A 20617-nucleotide genomic window follows, 5' to 3' on the forward strand; every position below is an offset into this window, starting at 1 on the left:
ATACCAGGGAACTCAATGTAGATAAGATTGTGGACTGTTTCCAGAAAGCTACAGTGAGACGTAATGTCTTTAAACTGGGATGCTAGTGAAGACAGCTTGTAGGTGACTGCAATGAACTTTCTCCTGAATTACAGTATAGTATGTAATTACGTAGTTCATAACAATTGAATCATTATTAAAATAGTAAAGATACCAATGATGGTAGACACATTCAAGAACTAGAATATGAATTAAATGTATAAATATGCTGAAAATAGCCTCCCCCCAAAACTGGCAGAGCGCCCCACCCACGCCCCCCTCTTCAAAAGCACCCACCGGCAAAACCAGAAGTCTGTGTCTATGCCACTGACTAGGAAGCAAGTGGCTGACGTGGTCTTGGGAACTGTTTCCCAAGTCTAGGAATTGGGCCAGTCCAGGGCAGAGGCCCTCAATCTCATGGTACTTAGGCATCTCAGCCCCCATGGGATTTAGGATCTGGGCCAGAATGATTCCACCAGCCCCTACAATTCAGCTCTAGGTACAGCCACTGAGTGCAACGCCTCGCATCAGAGCTGGCGTCTGATGGGCAGCCTCAGCCCCATCTCCGGGGGGAACCAAGCTCTGCTCTGATTCCTCTGTTAGGCCAAGTCTGGCTGAGTAAACACCCCCCTCTGACAGGAGCCTGGCGCTAATGCTTACAAAAGCCTCCGCCTCCCAAGAGGAGTTCATTATTATTCCATGCTGGTCTCTTCCTCCTCTGGAGAGGGGCTGGGCCAATCGCTTAGAAAGAAAGACCATTACAAATGGCTTTGAAAGGTAAGGAGGAGAGACGATAGTGTTTCCTGATAGCTTGGCTCATCCCCTGCATTAGGCTGAAATGCCTGGTGTTCAGAGAGAGACCCGGGCTGCTGGCGCACCTGCATTATCGCCTAGGCGCTGGGATGCTGTCAGATAGGCACGCCTGGCCCGTCGTACATCCCGGCGTGGGCACCGATGGCATCAGAGGCAGTGTACGGTGCGCAAGGAGCAAAGGGCCACTGCTCCTTGGGTGCGATTCCCAAAGGTATTTAGGCACCAATTGATTTCAATGGGACTTAGGTGCCTAACTCCCTTAGTGACTCCCACACCTAGTCACTGCATTAGGAGAGGCCGTAACAGCTGCCGTCCCAGGCCATTATACAGCAGTCTGATGTTGATGGCACTCTGCACCCCTAGGACCTGATCTTTCAAGGTGCTAAGCACCCTTAATGCCTATCAAAGTCAGTGGCAGTTGAAGACGTTCAGCACCTTCCAGGGTGGGTCCCAGGGTGGCAGACACCTGCCTTTAAGGAGCTATGTGGCGCTCAGGGAAAGGGTCCAGCAGCCGTGCAAAGTGTTCTCGTTTATTTCTGTTCGATTCCCTCAGCCCACCAGAGGAGATGGGTCACAATAGCCCAGTCCAATGGGCATGGTGACTGGGCGGCTCTGCAGGGCAGGCGATGTGCCACGGGGAGGCTGACTTGGGTCCAGTCCTGAAGCATAGCAGTGTTACTCGCTAGAGGAACATTCCTCTTCCCTCTCACGGAGGGACCATGTGCTTCAAAGCATGGACTCGTGTTGCTATGGCAGCCTTTCCCCGGGCAACAGAAACTGGCCAAGCGGGGGCGGGGAACAGGATTGAGACTCTGGTCCCGTTATCGGAACGCGCACAGAAAGTAGGATGTTCCGAACACATGGAACCTCCAGGTTGAGCGCCACAAAGCTGACTAGGGGATTTAAACACCTGGGGTGAAATCCCGGGCCGACTGAATTTCTGTAGGAGTTTTGCCATTCAGAGGATGACTTTAAATGAGCCAGGATCTCACATGAATTAATTCTAAGGGGAGTTGCGTGCCTAAATCCCTAGTCAGCTCTGAAGCACTCAGCCTTTAACTTTACTTCCTGAATCCTGGCATCCCTGTTGTGTGCAAATGAGTAAGATATCTCACTGGGTGTGTGTATATATAGATAGATAGAGAGAGAGAGAGAGAGAGAGAGATCTGTCTCTCTCGGACCCTTGCATACAACAGAGATTTAACATTAGAGACAGGCCCAACCCATTAAACACAGCCTGGGCCAGATTCTGAGCACCCTGCAGGTTGGCTGGGGCCTCTGTAAAGCAGGGCTCTGGTTCATATTTCAAACAGCTCCAGTGCTCAGGCTGCTCAGATCCAGGGTTCCAATTCGAGCCCATCTCTATTATAGGTTTAGGAGAAGAAATGGTTAATGAACAGCCCAGCGCTGTGGTCTCAAAAATCCTAATGCATGACAGAGCCGCATTTATCTCCTGGTCCTCAGCCCCGAGCCCTCTGGCAGCTGCAGCAGGAAAGACATGATAAGGACCAGGAAATCAAATTCGCCAAGGAGGCTTCTTATACTGTATCCACTGCTGAAGAACAACCCCTCACTCTGTAAATGCAGACTGTCAAACTCCTTTGTTCTCTGGCACCGGCTCAACCTGCACTGCCACTTGAGCGAGCTACCATCTTCTAGCTTTGCATGTACCACGCCGTCCAAGAGGAGATAACTCTGACTCCTGCTTGGTTCAGGATGTTCAGAGGGCCAGATCATGGTATGGTGTAATGGACAAGGCCCCACTGCAGTCAAAGGAGCTGCTTCCATTTACATCAGGGGAGAATCCACCCTGGCGTTGCAGACACCCAAGTGTAAGGGGATTATGGGGTATGTCTGGTCCTTCCTTTACATGTTCATTGTTATCAGAGTGGCTGTTTGAACTGAAACTAGTTGCAAACATATCTAGCATCTGCCAGCTTGGCCACGGAGCACCAGGGGGGAGCAGCAGTGTGCTCCCCAGCTGGGCTGAACATAGCATCCTCTGAGAAACTGGCAATGAACAGTGCCGAGGGACGGATAACAGCAGGCTGCATCCCTAGATCATCAATCTGGTTTCAGCAAACGTTGCAAACCAGCCACTGACATTAGGAACAGAACAACTTTCCAAAGACTTGGGGGCACTTCCTGATTTTAAAGAGAAATAAGAACATCCACAGTGGGTCAGACCAAAGGTCCATCTAGCCCAGTAACTGTCTTCCAACAGTGGCCAATGCCAGGTGCCCCAGAGGGAATGAACAGAACAGGTCATCAAGTGATTCACCGTCACCTATTTGCCAGAAGCTGGGAATGGAGGCTAAGGACACCATCCCTGCCCATCCTGGCTAATAGCCATGGATGGACCTATCCTCCATAAACATATCTAGTTCTTTTTTGAACCCTGTTATATAGTCTTGGCCTTCACAACATTCTCTGGCAAGGAGTTGCACAGGCTGACCATGTTTTAAGGAGCCACTCTCTTGTACGATACCAAATACTATCCCCCCCTTGCTAAGTTATCGCCCAGTGGGGTTAAGACTTGGACTAACTTAGGAGCACAGGCTGAAGCGGCTTCTTGACAGAGCAAGGGCACATTAAGCGACTGGGTAGTGGACCTGTTGCTGCGGGCCAGAGGTGGAGGATGGGACTCAATTGGCTATTGTCAGTGCTTGAATTTTAGGGGGAAAACCCAGGCAGGTCCTGAATAGCAAGTGGCTTGCTCACTTTAAAGAGAAGTGAGAAGTAATGGGGCCATAAGCCAGGAGTGAGGTAGCACCTAGAAGCAGTAAGGGGACCTGGCTCCCCAATAATTTGAGCACTCGACCTACATCCCTGTGAGTGGCGAGGAAAGCCTCAGTTCTCACTCCTGCAAATCAAGCACCTCTTTTCCTAGCCCCGATGCATCCCACTGACAACGCGTAGAACGGCCTGGCTTCAAACTCCAGTGAGTCCCCAGGGCCGGTAGGCTGCTGGCCTGTCTGCCCAGCTCATGAGGACTCTTAGCCCAGGGCACCGCTTTGGCAAGTCAAACAAAACCTCACAAAAGACAATGCTCCCAAGCAAAGCAGGCTGCTGGGACCGAGGCCAATCACGCTGCTCGTCGCCACCAGGGCAAGTCACAGACCCCACACTCCTGCCTGCAGCCCCTCTTCAGCTGCGCTCTCCCAGCCCTGGATAGGGAACGCCTGACGCCTTCCCTGCTGTGTTTTGTAATCACACAGGACAGGCTGGCCCCAGTGCCGCAGGGCTTTAAATAGGGGGAGCAGCCTGTTACATCTCCACGTGTCGTGCCCATGTTTGTTTATGGGAGGGAGATGCTCCCCAGTTAAGCCCCACTCTCGACAGCTGACCCATCCTTAATAGGCAGGGCTGGAACAAATCGACCGGCCAGTGCAGGGTTATTCTTCCCTGGCTATTGGCTGAGTTTGGACTCTCCCAGGTGATGGGGCTTCTACTGCTTCCGATAGGTAGTTGTTCCACAGCCCAGCACAAGCTGCATTTCCTCCTGCTCAGAAGGGATGGCTATCCCAGGTCATGTCACGGGGGCAGCTCAACCATTGCGATGGAACGCAACGCCCCTCACAAACTCAGCCTGTGGGACCTGAACAAATAGCCCTTTTCATCACTGTGCACATCCAACCTGCGTCACACTTGCATCGGGCACAACTGGCCGCCTCTCCAATGCACCTGGCCACCCTGCTCGGCTGTCCGGGCCTGGAGTACCCTGGCTGGCCAGATTAAGCAGCGAGGGTGGGGTTATGGTTCAAATTGTCTTTACAGGTTCCCAGTGGAGGAAAGCGATGCTTTGCTCTGGTCAACGACCGCGTTCCCAGACATTTGTGCTAACTGGCTTCCACAGAGATGCAAAGCAAAGAACGTGCTGTTACAAAATGATATTCTGTAGCGTGTTTGAACAACTGCCATTAAGATTTCCTGCTGTTACAGTTTATTTGCATTTGTGTGCCCAATGCCACAGCATGGACAATGTACCGACAACAAATCCTCCCCTCCCACACACAAAGCCTTGTGCTGGCCTGCACTGGTCAGGCCGAGACGCATGCACTGGAGGGACTGCGTTCGGAGACCCACCGGTGACATGAGGTACTAAGAAAGGCCACACCCTCCTCCCCACAAGTAGCCCCCTCGAGCCTGGCGTCCTACTACTCGGACACACCCAACAGCAGCGACACACCAGACCAAGACAGTGCATCAGGGAAAAAGTCCAGTCTTCCTCGAGTTCGTCTACAGCGTCCATCCCCTGCCCAGCAGAGGGAGCTGACTGGAACAAATACTCTGTAGAAATATTTCAGTATTTGCCTATTTTTCCTCTCCCCATCCCCCGCTGCCCCCTTTTTCGGGTTGTGAGTACAGCTGTAGACTCAGTGAGCTGGATGGATTCTAATAAAACATACAGTATATATTGTAATGGACTCGCAGGGTGCTGAGTGGTCTGTGTCTCGAGAGTGCATGGGGGTGGGTTTTGCAAAGGCTGTCTTCTGTCTCCAGATCTCTATCTAGCCTGGTACACACCAGGTAGCTAATCTATCAGCGTGTCTGTCTCTAGGTTTCTCCATGGTTCAGTGGGTTCCTCTCCGTTTCTGTCTGTCTAATCTCTCGCTCCATTCACCCCTGCGGTCAGGGCGCAGTGGTCAGCGCCTGGCAGGATCAGACCTTTGATACTTTCCTCACTCCTGTGAGCAGCATTTCTTACCCTGCAGCCATTTCCATGGCAGCGCTCACTCCTCCAAGCGCAGATGCCCTGACACCAATAAGCCTACAGACGTGTGTGTGTGTGTCTGTCTGTCTGTCTTCAATACCGACACTGCCTACAAAGCATCCAGGGCTTTGCTAGCAGGAGTGAGGCCATTGTTCCTGACCTCACCCCATCCCACCACCTTAACTCATTCCTCTCCCTCCTTGACGCGCTACATGCCACAGGGGAATGGAGAAAGATGTTGCAAATCAACTGAGCGCTGCAGGTTGCATGAAATCAACCAGGGCCTTTAGCCCTTAGCCTTTGGGAGCTGGCAGGGTGATCTGCTCGTTTTCCATTTAAGAGGTGGAAAGGGAGCAGGGGCACAAAGATGAATGGACGGGGAGGGGAGAACAAAATAGGTGGCTACTAAAGGAGAGAGAAGCTAGAGCAGACAGTGGAGATGAAAGAACAGCATGAGAAGAAGACTAGGAAGCCAGAAGAAAAGACAGACATCATCTTCCAAGAGGGAATTGATCCCAATGAGAGGGAGAAATGGATCGTGGGGCTATAAACATCAAGTACTAACAGCTGGGACTTGGCTGTAATTGAAGCAGTCACCCTGCTGCTAGAGACGGAGCAGGGATTGTGGACCCAAGCCCTGGAAGTGCTACTCAGAGCAGGTACATTAGCAGGGAATGATTCTCTCTGGGGCTACATGCACAGCAGCTGCTTGGCCCAGAGGTGGTTTCATTGCAAGCAGGGGAGACGCTGCCATGGTAATGTCTCAGCTGCAGAAAGCTAATAAGGCCTCATCTGGCTTTCCAGTCTGGGCACGTGCTAGTCCCCATGGGGGGCGCGTCCGTCTCCAGCTTTAAAGGGATGCAGCTCAGCTCCACTGATGTTTGCCGAGTCCCTGCTAGCCGGGGCTGGTGGTTCCTCCATAACTAATTATTCAGCAGTTGTAGCGTTGGGAATTTTCAGGGCAGAAGGGAAGCTTGGCTGACCGGGTCTGAGCTCCTGCGTAACACCAGCCAGCAGATTTCACCATTACCGCAGTAACATGTATGGGGCTAAAGCATCTTTTCCCAAAAGGCCTCCACGTCTGGCTTTGGAGCCCTCGAGAGAAGGCAAATCCACCTCTTCCCTTGGGAGCTGGTTCCCAGGGCCGCTCGCCCACTGTTAAAAATGGGCACCTGGTTTCTAGGCTAGTCTCGTTGCTCTCCAACACCAATTCAGCACCAATGGCCCAGCACGCATGTGTGATCCTATAAAACCAGCTCATGCTAGAAAACGGCCCTACAGCAACAAAGCCCTGGGCCCAAGACCGACCCTGAACCTGGCCCAATTCATAGTGAAGAAAGCTGTTGTGGTTGCTCTGGGGTCTGGGTTCATGGGTCCAGCAAATCCCCCATCACTTGGAGGCTTTCACACTTGGAGAGGATACATTCACTCAGCCACGCACCTGAGGGCTGAGGACAGGTGTCACTGGGGAAGCTGCCAGGAATCCGAGGAGGTGAACAGCATGGTTCCTCCTGGCTTTAAAACCTAGGAATCAATTACACTAGTTCTCAATGGACAAGTGTCCACCTCACAATCCCAGCAGCACACCTGGTCCACAGGCTGGCTGGCTCAGCAGACAGACTGTACCTGGGGAAGGGGCAGTGTCAGGGAAGCTGTTCAGGCAGTGCCTGCTCTAGGGGGTTCAGTTGCCCAGGCTGGCAGGACAGAAACACGGACAGTTTAAAATCCTCATGGAGATGGCAGTGGGCACGGCCCAGCTCTCATGAACAGCCCCCTGGGAACCCACCGCAGGGAGGCAGCATGTAGGGAATTGGGATACCAGGAGAAAACATAAGGAGGAGGGTGCAACAGGGGAGGTCTCCTGATTGATATTGAGAAAGCAGGGCAATCGGCTAGTTATCTTAGGTGCCTTTACACAAAACACAAGAAGCCTGGGAAACAAGCAGGAAGATTTGGAAGTCCTGGCACAGCCAAGGAATGACAACGTGTTTGGAATAACAGACTTAGGGGGGTAACTCACATGTCCAGAGCACTGTCATGGATGGGTATAAACTGTTCAGGAAGGACAGGTATGGGAGGAAAGGTGGAGGAATTGCAGTGTGTGTGTGTAAGGGAGCAGTATGATTGCTCAGAGCTCAAGCATGAAATTGGAGAAAAGCCTTTTGAGGGTCTTTGGGTTAAGTTTAGAGGCAAGAGCACCAAGGGTGATGTCATGGTGGGCATCTGCTACCAGACCAGGAGGATGAGGTAGATGAGGTTTTCTTTGGACAACTAACAGAAGTTTCCAGATCACAGGCCTCGGTTCTCATGGGGGACTTCAATCACGCTGATGTGTGCTGAGAGAGCAATGCAGCAGTGCACAGACCAATCCAGGAAATTTTTGGAGAGTGTTGGGGACAACTTCCTGGTGCAAGTGCTGGAGGAACCAACTAGGGACTGTGCTTCTCTTGACCTGCTGCTCGCCAAACAGGGAAGAATTGGGATTGGAAGTAGAAGTGGATGGCAACCTGGGCAGCAGTGACCGTGAGATGATCAGGTTCAGGATCCTGACAAAAGGAAGAAAGGAGAGTAGCAAAATATGGACCCTGGACTTCAGAAAAGCAGACTGACTCCCTCAGGCAGGATGCAATCTGATGGGCAGGATCCCCGGGAGGCTAATCGGCGGAGGAAAGGAGCCCAGGAGAGCTGGCTGTATTTTAAAGTCTTATTGAGGGCACAGGAACAAACCATCCCGATGTGCAGAAAGAATAGCAAATATGGCAGGCGACCAAATTAGCTTAACAGAGAAATCTTTGGTGAGCTTAAACACAAAAAGGAAGCTTACAAGAAGTGGAAACTTGGACGATGACTAAGGTGGAGAATAAAAATATTGCTCAAGCATGCAGGGGGTGGTTCTAGAAGGACAAAGCACAACTGGAGTTGCAGCTAGCAAGGGATATGGAGGGTAACAAGAAGGGTTTCTACAGTTATGTTAGTAACAAGAAGGGGGTTAGGGAAAGTGTGGGACCCTTACTGAATGGGGGAGCTAATCTAGCGAGAGATGATGTGGAAAAAGCCGAAGTACTCAATGCTTTTTTTGCCTCGGTCTTCACAGACAAGGTCAGCCCCCAAACTGCTGCATTGGGCAGCACAGCCTGGGGAGGAGGAGAGCAGCCCTCAGTGATGAAGGAACAAGTTAAGGACTATTTAGAAAGGCTGGACATGCACAAGTCCCTGGGGCTGGATCTAATGTAGCTGAGGGTGGTGAGGGAGTTGGCTGATGTGATTGCAGAGCCATTGACCATTATCTTTGAAAGCTTGTGGCGATCGGGGGAGGTCTCGGATGAGTGGAAAAAGGCAAATATAGTGCCCATCTTCAAAGAAGGGAAGAAGCAGAACCCGGGGAACTACAGACTGGTCACCCTCACCTCAGTCCCTGGAAAAGTCATAGATCAAGTCCTCAAGGAATCAATTCTGAAGCTCTTGGAGGAGAGGAAGTTGATCAGGAACAATCAACATGGATTCACCAAGGGCAAGTCATGCCTGACCAACCTGATTGCCCTCTATGAAGAGATAACAGGCTCTGTGAATATGGGGAAAGTGGTGCACATATCTCGACTTTAGCAAAGCTTTTGGTACGGTCTCCCACAGTATTCTTGCCAGCAAGTTAAAGAAGTATGGGCTGGATGAATGGACTATAAAGTGGATAGAAATCTGGCTAAATTGTTGGGCTCAATGGGTAGTGATCAATAGCTCGATGTCTAGTTGGCAGCTGGTATCAAGCAGAGTTCCTCAGGGGTCTGTCCTGGGGCTGGTTTTGTTCAACATCTTCATTAATTATCTGGATGATGGGATAGATTGCACCCTCAGCAAATTTGCGGATGATACTAAGCTGGGGGGAGTGGTAGATTTGCTGGAGGGTAGAGATAGGGTCCAGAGTGATGGACCACAGAAGGGATGTGGACAAATTGGAGAGAGAGTCCAGCGGAGGGCAATGAAAATGATCAGGTGGCTGGGTACATGACTTATGAGAAGAGGCTGAGGGAACTGAGCTTGTTTAGTCTGCAGAAGAGAAGAACGAGAGTGGATTTGATAGCAGCCTTTAACTGCCTGAAGGGGGGTTCCAAAGAGGATGGAGCTCGGCTGTTCTCAGTGGTGGCAGATGACAGAACAAGGTGTAATGGTCTCAAGTTGCAGTGGGGGAGGTCTAGGTTGGATATTAGGAAACACTATTTCACTATGAGGGTGGGGAAGCACTGGAATGGGTTCCCTAGAGAGGTGGTGGAATCTCCGTTTTTAGAGGTTTTTAAGGTCAGGCTTGACACAGCCCTGGCTGGGATGATTTAGTTGGGGTTGGTCCTGCTTTGAGCAGGGGGTTGGACTAGATACCTCCTGAGGTCCCTTCCAACCCTGATATTCTCTGAAGGTGTCAGTCCCAGCTAGGTAGCCAGACAGATTGCAAGGCCAGAAGGGACTGCTGTGCTCATCTAGTCTGACCACCTGCCTTGCACAGGCCACAGAACGGCCCCAAAATAATCCCTTGAGCAGAGCTTCTGGAAAAACAACTCATTGGGAGTTAAACATTGTCGGCATCAGGACCCTTGGGAAGTTGGTGCAATAGTTAATTGCACTCACTGGTAAAAATGGATGCCATGTTTCTACTCTGAATCTGTCTAGTGTCAACTTCCAGCCATGGGATCGTGTTCATCTAGCAGAGAAAGGGCTGTCGTGCCCCTTATTCAATATTTGTTCCCCCATGTAGACACGGATAGCCTGTGATCAAGTCACTCTACCCCCTTCTTCTGGTTAAGCTCAATGGGCTGAGCTCCTGGAGTCTATCACTGTAAGGCAGGTTTTCTAATCCTTTAATCATTCTTAGGGCTCTTCTCTGACTCCTCTCCAATTTATCACCATCCCACTTGAACTGCGAGCAGGATTCCAGCAGCAGTTGCACCAGTGCCAAATACAGAGGTGAAATAATGTCTCTGCTTCTACTCAAGAGTCCCCTGTTTATGCTACCGCTGAGATTCTGGCTCCACCATTGCAGAGAGAGAAGATTACTATGAACATGGAGGCTCTCTAAGCCCTCTTCCACTCCACATGGCTCCCAGCTCCCCCACCATTAACTCCCAGAAAATGCCCTGAACCCTGGTCCTCATTCTTGCTCCATCCTGGGACTGCTGCCCAGCCTTGTGCCAGATCTATGGGGCCAGGCAGGTGGTGGGGAGGAGAGGTTGGGATCACCAGGGCATCTCCTTAGAACAATGTGGGTTGCTTCTCGAGAACCCTTCCCCACCTAAACCTCGATGGGCCTCAGACAAAAAACTGCTGTTATAAAAAGCCATGGAGAGCCAGAGGGGACAGACCGACTCCCTCCCCCAGGCCCACCACGCCCCACATCTGCCTAGGGGGAGGGGTGGCCCAGCATCAGCCTGGGTTGAAGAGAAAGAAACCCATGAGCTCCCCCGACCCTTTGAGCCACTGTCTCCACTAGGTGAGACATCGTCACCTCCCACCCCAGCCCACAGGGACAGGCATGTTCTTGCCATCAGCTGGGGCTCCTTCTCCCCCCGGGGGGGCATGGCGGAGCTGCCTGGTGAACAGTAGATTTGCTCCCCAGCCCCATAAGGAGGGGGGAGCCTCATCCCTGGGATGATTTAGAAGGGACTGGTAGCAGGGGACAGAGCAGAGGCCAGGGGCTTGTGCCCCCCACCCCGCTCCAGCCTTGCTAGCGCTGGCCTGGTGCGGTAGCTGCAGCTGGCCGGCAGGGGAAGCTGGGGTGACGGGTTTGAAGATCCCGCTGGCAGCAGCTGGCTGTGCCTGTGTGTTCTGGGAATGGAGCCCCCCGCGGGGGGGGGGGGGGGGGGGAGGGAAGGTGCTGGATGATTCCCAGAGTCTCTCCCTGCCTCCCCCGCACTCAGCCTCCTCATCATGCTCTATTATTTCTGCAGCTGTAGGAGCCGCATGGTGCATGGCAGATGGGCCCTGTCAGTCTCCGGTAATTGAGGCAACAAGCGACATTCGCGCCCCCCGGCCCCTGCGCGGGTCGCGGCCAAGGGAGGCAGCCGGGAAAGGCGAGACTGTGACCTTGCCCACTCTGGCAGCAGCCCCATCTCTGCCCTCGGCCAGGCTGGGATCGGGACGCGTGCCTGAGACCCCATCTGCTTTGAGACTGCTAGCTGGGGGTCTGTAACCGCGGGAGCATGCAGCGGCTGGTCGGCCATCCCTGCGTCCTCCTTCACTGGGCAGCCCAGCCAAGCTGGCATCCGCTGCCCTGGGGCACAGTAGCCCCATCTCCTGCAGCTGCATAGCGGTAGACCCACTGCTTTTGTTTCTCTCCTGCCTGCCCCTCGCCCCAGGACTCCAGAGACCCCCTCTGTGCACCCCTTGGATTTGATTCTCCGCTGCCCAGGCCCCATCTGACCCCATGTCACGTACGCGTGCAGCCAGCCCAAACCACCTCCCACTCCGCCCTGGCCTCACCGCTCCGTTTAGTGCGCTGGCTCCGTGCTAGGGCGGGTATGAGCGGAGCATTAACCCCAGCTGCAGTGGAGATGGACCTGGCTGTGCTAAGCAGCAGTAGTGGAGAAGAGGGCGGTGAGAGGTGAGACTCCTCTGGCAAATCACGCCGGGATCAGGCTATCAATTGCCTTGTCGTCGGCATGGTGGGCACTGGCTCCTCTGCAGCCGAACAGCTGCGCTCAGCCCAGCGGTGGGTTTGAAACTGGATTCTGCCCCCCGCTGTGCCCAGCTAGGGAGGTAGGAGAGGGCAGCAGGCTGGGAGAAGGGACGGGCAAGAGGGATCATGCCCTGGCCTCTCACAGTCAGACGGGGGTGCAGGATGGGGCAGGGGGTGCAGGAGGACCCTTGCTGTCCCAGGGGTATCTAAGCTGGAGGTGGCCAGAGTGCGGCCAGCTGGCCGATGCGTTCGCCCCACTTCCCTCCCCCACTGCGTACAGAGGAGCCAGTAATTCCGGTCATGGGCCACTTTCGCTGCTCCCCAGCAGTCCACATCCTGAACTCCCCAGGCTTTGTCTACATATTTCTCCACTATTTCACCAGCTCATGCACTCTGCCCCGCCTTACACACCTCTCCTTTCCACCTCCTCCCACACAGCCACCCCCACCCATCCGTGTGCTTCTCCATCACTGCTCCATCCACCCACCCGCAGCCCCCTTCCCCTCCCGCACCCAGCCTCTAGCTTAATGCGGCTCCAAAGCCTCCGCCCACAGCCAGCCCCTCCCTGGCACCCACCACCAGCAGCGTGGCTGCCAAAGAAGCTGCACCAGTAGCTCAAGGGAGACCAGCCACAGCTAGATGCATGGGGGGGAAATACAGCTGCAGCAAAAAGTCCAGTGGTTCTGAAGTGTTGCATTTTACCTGCGATGCCATTCTGGGAGTAGGCTCCCTGGTGGACCACTGCACCCTTTAAGCCAGGGTAAGCCTGAAGGCGCAGGTGAAGAGTCCCTCCATTCTAACCCTTGGACCACAAGCTGCAGCTGGGCAGGGCATTTACATTGCAGGAGTCTCTGGGAATCTCCCCCCTGGACACTGAGCCTGGGCTCTGACTCAGGTTTGAATCCAGGCCTCCCCATTTCTGTCCACACTGAAATTGGTCTGACAAGCACTCAGCACCCAGGTCCTTTGCTCCTGCTAGTGGGAGGGTCAGAGCCAGAGTCCTGCTGTGACTCGGGCCAAGCCCTGTCATGTTGCAGTGTGGACACAGGTCAAGCCGCAGAGCTGAGTCAGGTTAGTATTGTGAGACCCGAGTCCAGCAATTGGAAACACAGGTTTACAACGCAGTGTGGATGCTCAACCATGGGCTCTGAAACACCAAGTCCACAAACCCAGGTCCTCTGACAGTTTTCCAATGCAGTGTGGACGTACCCTTTGAGCTCCCCTGAGAGCAAAGCCCCAGTGCTTCAGGTGCTGTACAACCATGTGGTAAGAAACAGTCCCCAGCCTGCAGAGGTCACAACACAAATACACGAGCATCATTATCCCCATTTTACAGGTGGGGGAATTGAGGCCCAGAGAGATTAAGTGACTTGCCCAGTATCACAGAGAAGCTGTGGCAGGGCCCAAGAACTAAACTCAGCTCTCCTGAATCCCAGTGTCGTGTCTTCACTCGCAAGCCAGCCTTCCTGCTGCCCAAGAGTGACTGCTCAATACTGGGGAGCCAGCCCCATTCTCCCCTGCTCACAAACAGAGCAGCTGTGGGATAAAGGGGCTGGGAGAAAACGGACAGAGCCTGACAGCTGACCTGCTGTTCATCAGCAGTGACTCAGCCCCTGTGTAATCTCCATTAATAGTCAGTTGAAATACTTGGCTAAAAATAACCGGCTGCCTTTTCATAAGGGGCCGGCCCGTGGGAGCGGCTCCAGAGAGAAGCAGGCACTCACTCCCCCTCCAGCCACAGCAGCGAGGCCGGACTGCCGGGGAAGGACAGGAAGCACGACATGTCGGAGCGCCGGGTGCCCTTCACTTTCCTCCGCCACCCCAGCTGGGACCCCTGGCGGGACTGGTACCTGGGCAGCCGGCTCTTTGACCAGCCCTTCGGCCTGCCCCACATTTTCGAGGACTGGGGCAAGTGGCCAAGCAGCACCAGCTGGCCGGGTTACCTCCGCCTGATGCCCAGCCAGGCCGCCGAGCCAGTAGCTGTCACCAGCCCCATCGTCACCTCGCCAAACTCCCCCAACCCGGCCTACAGCCGGGCCCTGAGCCGCCAGCTCAGCAGCGGCGTCTCGGAGATCCGGCAGACCTCTGACAGCTGGAAGGTTGCCCTGGACGTCAACCACTTTGCCCCGGAGGAGCTGGTGGTGAAGACCAAGGACGGCGTGGTGGAGATCACCGGTGAGTGCTTCCTTTGGCTCGGGGCAGACCTGGTCTCCTTTGAACCTGAGCTACTCTCCCTGCTCTTAGCCCTAGAGCCTGTTGCACATGCCTGGGCAGGGTCCGTGACCCGGCCTCCACCAGGCCAGTCCATGTGAGGCAGCAGCAGCTCCTGCCCAACAGGCTTGGCTGCCACCCATGGCGCTGGAGAGCCCAGATTCTATCCCCAGTGACGACTGTGGCACAGGCGGGTCCCTGCGTGGCAAGTGCTGGGGAAAGGGTGCACCCTTTGCCCTCTCAAACCTTCATTCTGCAGCTTGGCAGCTCTCGCTTTCCTCTGCCTCTGGCCCCCCCACGCAGGCTGCTGCCCATTGCTGCCACCCCCACCCCCAAATCACACAGTGGATGCAGCCCGCAACATGTTGCTTGCTCTGCCTGCAGTGATGGGGAGAGGCCACGTACCTCCTTGCCATCAGCCAGGAAGGCATTTGCTCCGGTAATGGAAGAAGAGGGAAAGGACGTGCCCACCTAGGCACATACAATGCATGGGACCCCAGGGATGGGGGAAGGAATTTATATGGGGACTAAACTGATTATACCAGCCTGTGTTACTATTATTAAAGAGCTGTAATTCCACGCTCACCCAGAGATGGAAACCTAGATCACAGCCCCACTGGGCCGGGTACTGTACAAGCACACAGAGTAAGAAGCAATCCCTGCCCCACTGAGCACATGGTCTAAATAGGCAAAGGGTGGGAAGGGAAACTGAGGCCCGGAGCTGGAAAATGACTTGCCCAGGGTCACCCAGCAGGTCAGTGACAGAGCCAGGAACAGAACCAGGTTTCCAAGAGTCCCTGGTTCGCAGCCTAACCTCCAGCCCACGCTACCTCCAGTGGTTATAGATTTTGCTAGGATCCTCCAATGAAAGCGAGGAGCCTATATACCTCTGAAGATCTGGGCCCAAGTGCTCCGTTAGTGCATGCACATACCTGGTGGTGAGTGCTCTGGCGCATTTTCTAGAACGGCACGAAACATGGCGGCTTTGGCTCTCAAGGGAATCGTATGACCGCTGCTGGGGGATTTGAATCCTATTCCTTCCAGCTTCCTCTCCCCCTCCCCGCCACTGCATCAGATTCCAAACCAGAGCTGGGCAAAATCTTTCACATCCCAACATCTTCCACCAAAATTTCAAGGAGAAAAGCAAAGCGTGCGAAGAGGATGGAATTTTTGATGAATTCCTCCCCTCCATTTCCAGCCATTTCTGTTCAACTCCTCCTTCCTCCCCACCCCCCAAAAAAATTTCAACTGAGAAACACCCCATGAAATTAAGTCAAACAACAAACCATCCTGTGCTTTGGCCCAGCCACACAAAACTGGTTTGGATCAGCTCATGTATAGATCAGCCCTCGTCCTCCTGAGCCATCCCCTCTTACCCTTTGTTCAAGGGATTTTTGCAGCCAGCTGTCTGAGGGCCAGGTCGCCAGCTGGTACAAACACCAACAGAGTGATGCCAGTTCACACCAGCTGAGGATCTGACCCGGTGTTCAGTGTTTGCTAGGAAGCCTGAAGGCCGGCGAGTTGTGGGGACTTCAGTGCCGAAACAGAAGTCGCTTTGCGCACCAAAAAACCCAGTTACCACAACTAGCCTGAGCAATGAGATCTCACTGGCTAAGAAGGAGCTGACAGGCAGCAGTTTGATTAGTTGATGCCTGGGAGTTCATTTTCCGTTTAAGAATAAAGGCTAGATGTCAGCGTGAGCCATCCCACACTGCCATCAGCCGCTAAGACCAGGCAAAGGCTCCGCAGGTCTGTGGCACAGAGAAGACACCTCGACAGTTTGGGGGAAATGCCTGCTGGGCTTGTAAAGCGATAGATTACAGGACAGGATCTAGGTCCCTTCCAGGCGCCATTCCAGCTGGAGACAACACTTCGGACTTCAGCAGCTCCTGGCAAAGCCTGAAGCTCTGGTGATTAACCCTTGGCAGGGCTGGTGCAGGTTTGAGAACATGCAGGTGAAATGGACTCAGAACGGTGACCCTCAGAATCAAAGCTTAAAATGAGGAATTCAATCCTAGGTAGACACTGCTCACTCATGGGACACCCCACTGCTTCTGTGGGACAATAGGTCGGCAGTCAGGTCCCGGCTGGGCAGAGATACCAGCACACCGGTTCAAATCCCTGCTCTGCCATGGATGGCACCAGCTTGCCAAAGGGAGTTAGATCAATGGGAGTTGGTGCCTAGATACCTGAGGACCTGGGCACTCATCTGCGTAAGCCAGGGATAATATCCCTGGCAGGAATAGATTGAGAGGCACTCAGATACTACAGTGAAAGGGCAGCATGAGAGAGAATTGGGGGTGGTTAGAAGCCAGTTCCTAATGAGAAGCCCAGGGGCAGCAAACCAGGCACCTGCCGCTAGACTCAGACTGTGGGGGAAAATGCAGCAAGGCTGCCTCTGAAACCTGGGGCATGGCAGCTGTGGACAGGGGGAGTGGAGGGCTACCCTCTGAGCCAGTCTGTGCTTGAACCACCCAGATTGCAGCCGGCATGTTACCTTCCTGAGGATGCAAATCCAGGAGATGAATTGGATGCCAGCTTTCCTTGGCAATGGACGGGGGCAGGGGAGAGACTCAGGGCTTTTCTTCAGTTTGTAGCTTCTCCTGGTCTTTTCCTGGCTGTTCAGCTCTGCCTGGCTCATGCTCTGCACACCAGAGAGAGCAACCTGGATACTGCATCCCTTGCTCAGAGGCGTCCTGCCTCCCTGCTTTGTAACAAAGCTGCCTTGATGAGTGGGGGGGCTGGTTTTTTCCATTTGCAATAATAATGGATGCAAACGCCACCCTGCCCAAGTTGCAGGGTAACCATGGTAACAGGGAAGCAGAGGATCAGCGGAGGTTTTGAGAGCTGTAAGATTTTCAGCCCAGCTTGGCTCTGGCCTGGTTCCCAGCCCCCTCAGTGCGGGGGAGCTCCCACTGCAAGCCAGGGAAGCTGCCTGCATGTGGGGCTGTACCAGCTTTTCACCACTGGCCAGCCAGCCTGGCAGTCTCAGCCTATTCGTTCCTAATACAGTGGCACTCTCAGCACAGAGGAGCTTCCGGACTGGCAGGCCAGGCAATGAAGGAGCATTGGCAGAACATCCTATTACATTAGTGGTAGTAGCCCCTCGGAGGACCAGTCCCAGACCAGAACTCCACGGCGCTAGGTGCTGTACATAAACAGAATAAAGAACAGACAGTCCCATCATAGTCCTCTGCCTGGCCCCACCCATGGGCAAGCTTCTCTGCCCAGTAGTGGGAATCTGATCTCTTAGGATTTCGGCTGCGTGGAAAACAGGCCACCCCTCACTGGAGGCCGAGCAGGAGAAACTGAACTGCCAGGGCTAATCTGGGGTTCAAGTCCTCACATTCGCCCCCAGCTTCAGACGTGAGGCTCTCAGTTCTGAAATGAAGCTGCAACAGGAGTATGTCCTTCTCTGCTTCCCCAGTCAAGCAGCTCCTAGTCACCTTTGCAGGCCTGTAGTGGGCGCAATGGCCAGGGAGGCGGGCTCAGGGAGGGTGCCCTGAGGGGCTGGGGTGAATCATTCCCTTTGCCACTCTCCTGGTGCAATGGAGCAGCTGGGTAAGCCCGGGGGAGCTCTGGCTGCAGAATTCCAGGGGAGTTGGGAACATGGCCCTGCCCCTGAGCCAGGCATCATTCCCCTGCATGCCTCGCTCACTCCCCTGAAACTGTCTGTCGCCTTCTCTTCCAGGCAAACATGAGGAGAAGCAGGACGAGCATGGATTCATCTCTAGGTGCTTCACCAGAAAATACACGTAAGTAGCTGGTTCAGCAGGGGGCTGCAGAAGAGAAGGTTCTTGGGAGACACTTGGCCTTCATCATCCACCAGCCATGGAAGATTTCTTTGCAAGAAGTACAGTGCAGCTCACCACACTGGACATGGGGGTGGGGTGGGGTGGGGTGAGGTGAGGTGAGGTGGAGGGGTGGTCCTGGCTAGACCTAGGGGAAGGACCTCAGCTGACAACCCCTAGCACTGGGATGACATCTGCTTGAGTTGGGCAGGGACAGTGGAGAAAGTGCCATCCCCAGAAGGCTGGCATCACCATGCACCATTTGGAACACGCTCTCCAGGGAGACTTGGGCCAGCAGGCTCCCATGTGATAAGGTTCCCCTGGATAGAAAGGTTCCCCGGTGCTCAACCCCCCAGCTCCAGCTTAGCCCTGTGGTAGCAAAGTACATGGAAAGTTGTGAGAGGCAACGCAGCAGAGGACGGGTCTCAGAATCTGGGTTCCTGGCCATGTCTCTCCCTGGGCTGGCAGAAGCTAAGGGTGGTGCAGAGAGCAGTGATGGCAGGTTCCAGGCAGAAGCAACTTCCAGCCCTCTACGGCTAGGATGGGGCAGCATCACAGGTTTGCTGCTGGAAGAGTGTAGACAGGAATCTGATACTAGTGTAGACAGGAATCTGCCACCAGTCAAGCCCACTGACCCCACTAGCCCTCACTCTCCTCTCCCTTGTTCAGCCTGCCCCCTGGCATAGACGCCACCTCAGTCCGCTCCTCACTCTCCCCGGATGGCATGCTGACGGTGGAAGCCCCCCTGCCCAAGCCGGCCATCCAGTCCGCTGAGATCACGATCCCCGTCACCTTTGAAAGCCATGCCAAGATCACCCCGACTGATACCAAAAAGCCTGAGGAAGCTGCCAAGAAATAAGTAGGCAACTGGCATGGAGGAAGATCGCAGACCGTCTGGCACCACTTGCACCCCAAAACCATGTTTGTTTGTTTTTATTTTGTACTAGCGCATTCACTGAGTTGCCCAAATAAATCTGAAAAAAAAAAAAAATTCAGATATGCCAGCCCCCCGGCTGCCTCTCACCTGTGCTCTGTGCTCCCCCGTGGCTAGCGTGTAGCCATCCGCACGTCCTTGCTGGGGCCTATTGCTTTGTAAGGGAGTGCTGCAAAACCGAAGAGAAATGCTCTCCATACTCTCCACCATAATATCCGAGTGCCGCCCAACCACCAGGGTATTTCTCCTCCCAACACCCCTGCGAGGCAGGGAATCATTATTCTCCTTTTATAGCTGTCACCTAAGGCACAGGGAGGCTCCGTGACTTGCTCAAGCTCACACAGTCAGTGGCTGAGCTGAGAATTGAACCTGGGGCTTCTAGCCATTAGAGGCATTGCATCACGTGGGAGTGGGGACCACGTTGGTTCCTGCCCCTGTGGTTAGCAGGAGCTCCAGCATGCATGGCACGAAGGAGATACAGTGCTTAGGGTGACCAGACAGCAAATGTGAAAAATCAGGACAGAGGATGGGGGCGGGGGGCGGGTAATAGGAGCCTATATAAGAAAAAGACCCCAAAATCAGGACTGTCCCTATAAAACTGGGACATCTGGTCACCCTAGCAGCGCTTCATGGCTTCTCCTGTGGCCTTGGTGATGGCCTTCGGGGTGTGGCCACAGGTCCATTCCCAGGCTCGACAGCAACCAGAGAGGAAATGATTTTCTCCTAGTCTCTTGGCAGCAGCATGTTGGGAAGAAGGAAGGAGACGAGCTCGTTCTCTAGGCCTCAGGCTGCCTCTTTAGTGCTCAGGGGAGGGGATGAACTTTGGGAAACCCTGCTGCAGTGCTGTTTCCTCCTCATGGCGATTAGAATCAATGGGCGGTGCTGGGTGTAATCAACCCCGTTCAAGTCCATGAGGGTGCAGCAGTTGCCCAGGATTTGGCAAAGAACCTTTTTATTTAAAGGGTAACCGGGATCGATTTTCAAAAGCCACAATCAAGGTTTTCTGTTCTGCTTTGGTGGGCCAGAGGTTGGAACTAGGCCCGGTTTTATCAACGCTAGCTTGACTCATCCGCCAGGAACTGCTCTCTGCTGGGATCCTGAGACCCGTGCTCTGGGATTTGCATGTCCCTGGCATTCCTTTAACGTGCCACCGTTTTCTGGAAACCTCCAGGCAGCCTTTGGACTCCGCTGAGCTTCCAGCCCATTCAGTTTGCCCAGTGGGGTTTTATCCACACAAGGAAACACGGACCCATGATTCCCCACCAGTGCAGCGCTAGCATTGGCATTAATGACTTTTAGTGTTTAGTTATATAATGGTAGCGCCTAGCAGGGCTAATGGAGACCATCTAGCCTCTTCAGGGGGAGAAGTCATAGGCTGTGGAGAAGCCCAGCCATTCCAACAGAGCAGGTCCCAGAGCTGCACCCAGGCAGCTGCCCCACCAGCCCCATGGAGGGAGGCCGGATTGGGCACAAAACAG

The 20617-nt window shown here is 54.0% G+C and overlaps 1 protein-coding gene across 1 annotated transcript; it reads left to right on the forward strand.

Annotated features, from left to right (window-relative positions):
* Nucleotides 1–13890: 13890 nt before the first annotated feature.
* On the forward strand, nt 13891–19185 carry HSPB1 (heat shock protein family B (small) member 1). Its single transcript, XM_032778037.2, has 3 exons — nt 13891–14378; nt 18106–18169; nt 18875–19185. The coding sequence occupies exons 1-3, from the start codon at nt 13985–13987 to the stop codon at nt 19062–19064; spliced, it is 648 nt and encodes a 215-aa protein (XP_032633928.1). The 5' UTR covers nt 13891–13984; the 3' UTR covers nt 19065–19185.
* Nucleotides 19186–20617: the final 1432 nt, after the last annotated feature.

This window comes from Chelonoidis abingdonii, chromosome 20 (genome assembly GCF_003597395.2).
Source record: "Chelonoidis abingdonii isolate Lonesome George chromosome 20, CheloAbing_2.0, whole genome shotgun sequence".
NCBI lineage: Eukaryota > Metazoa > Chordata > Testudines > Testudinidae > Chelonoidis > Chelonoidis abingdonii.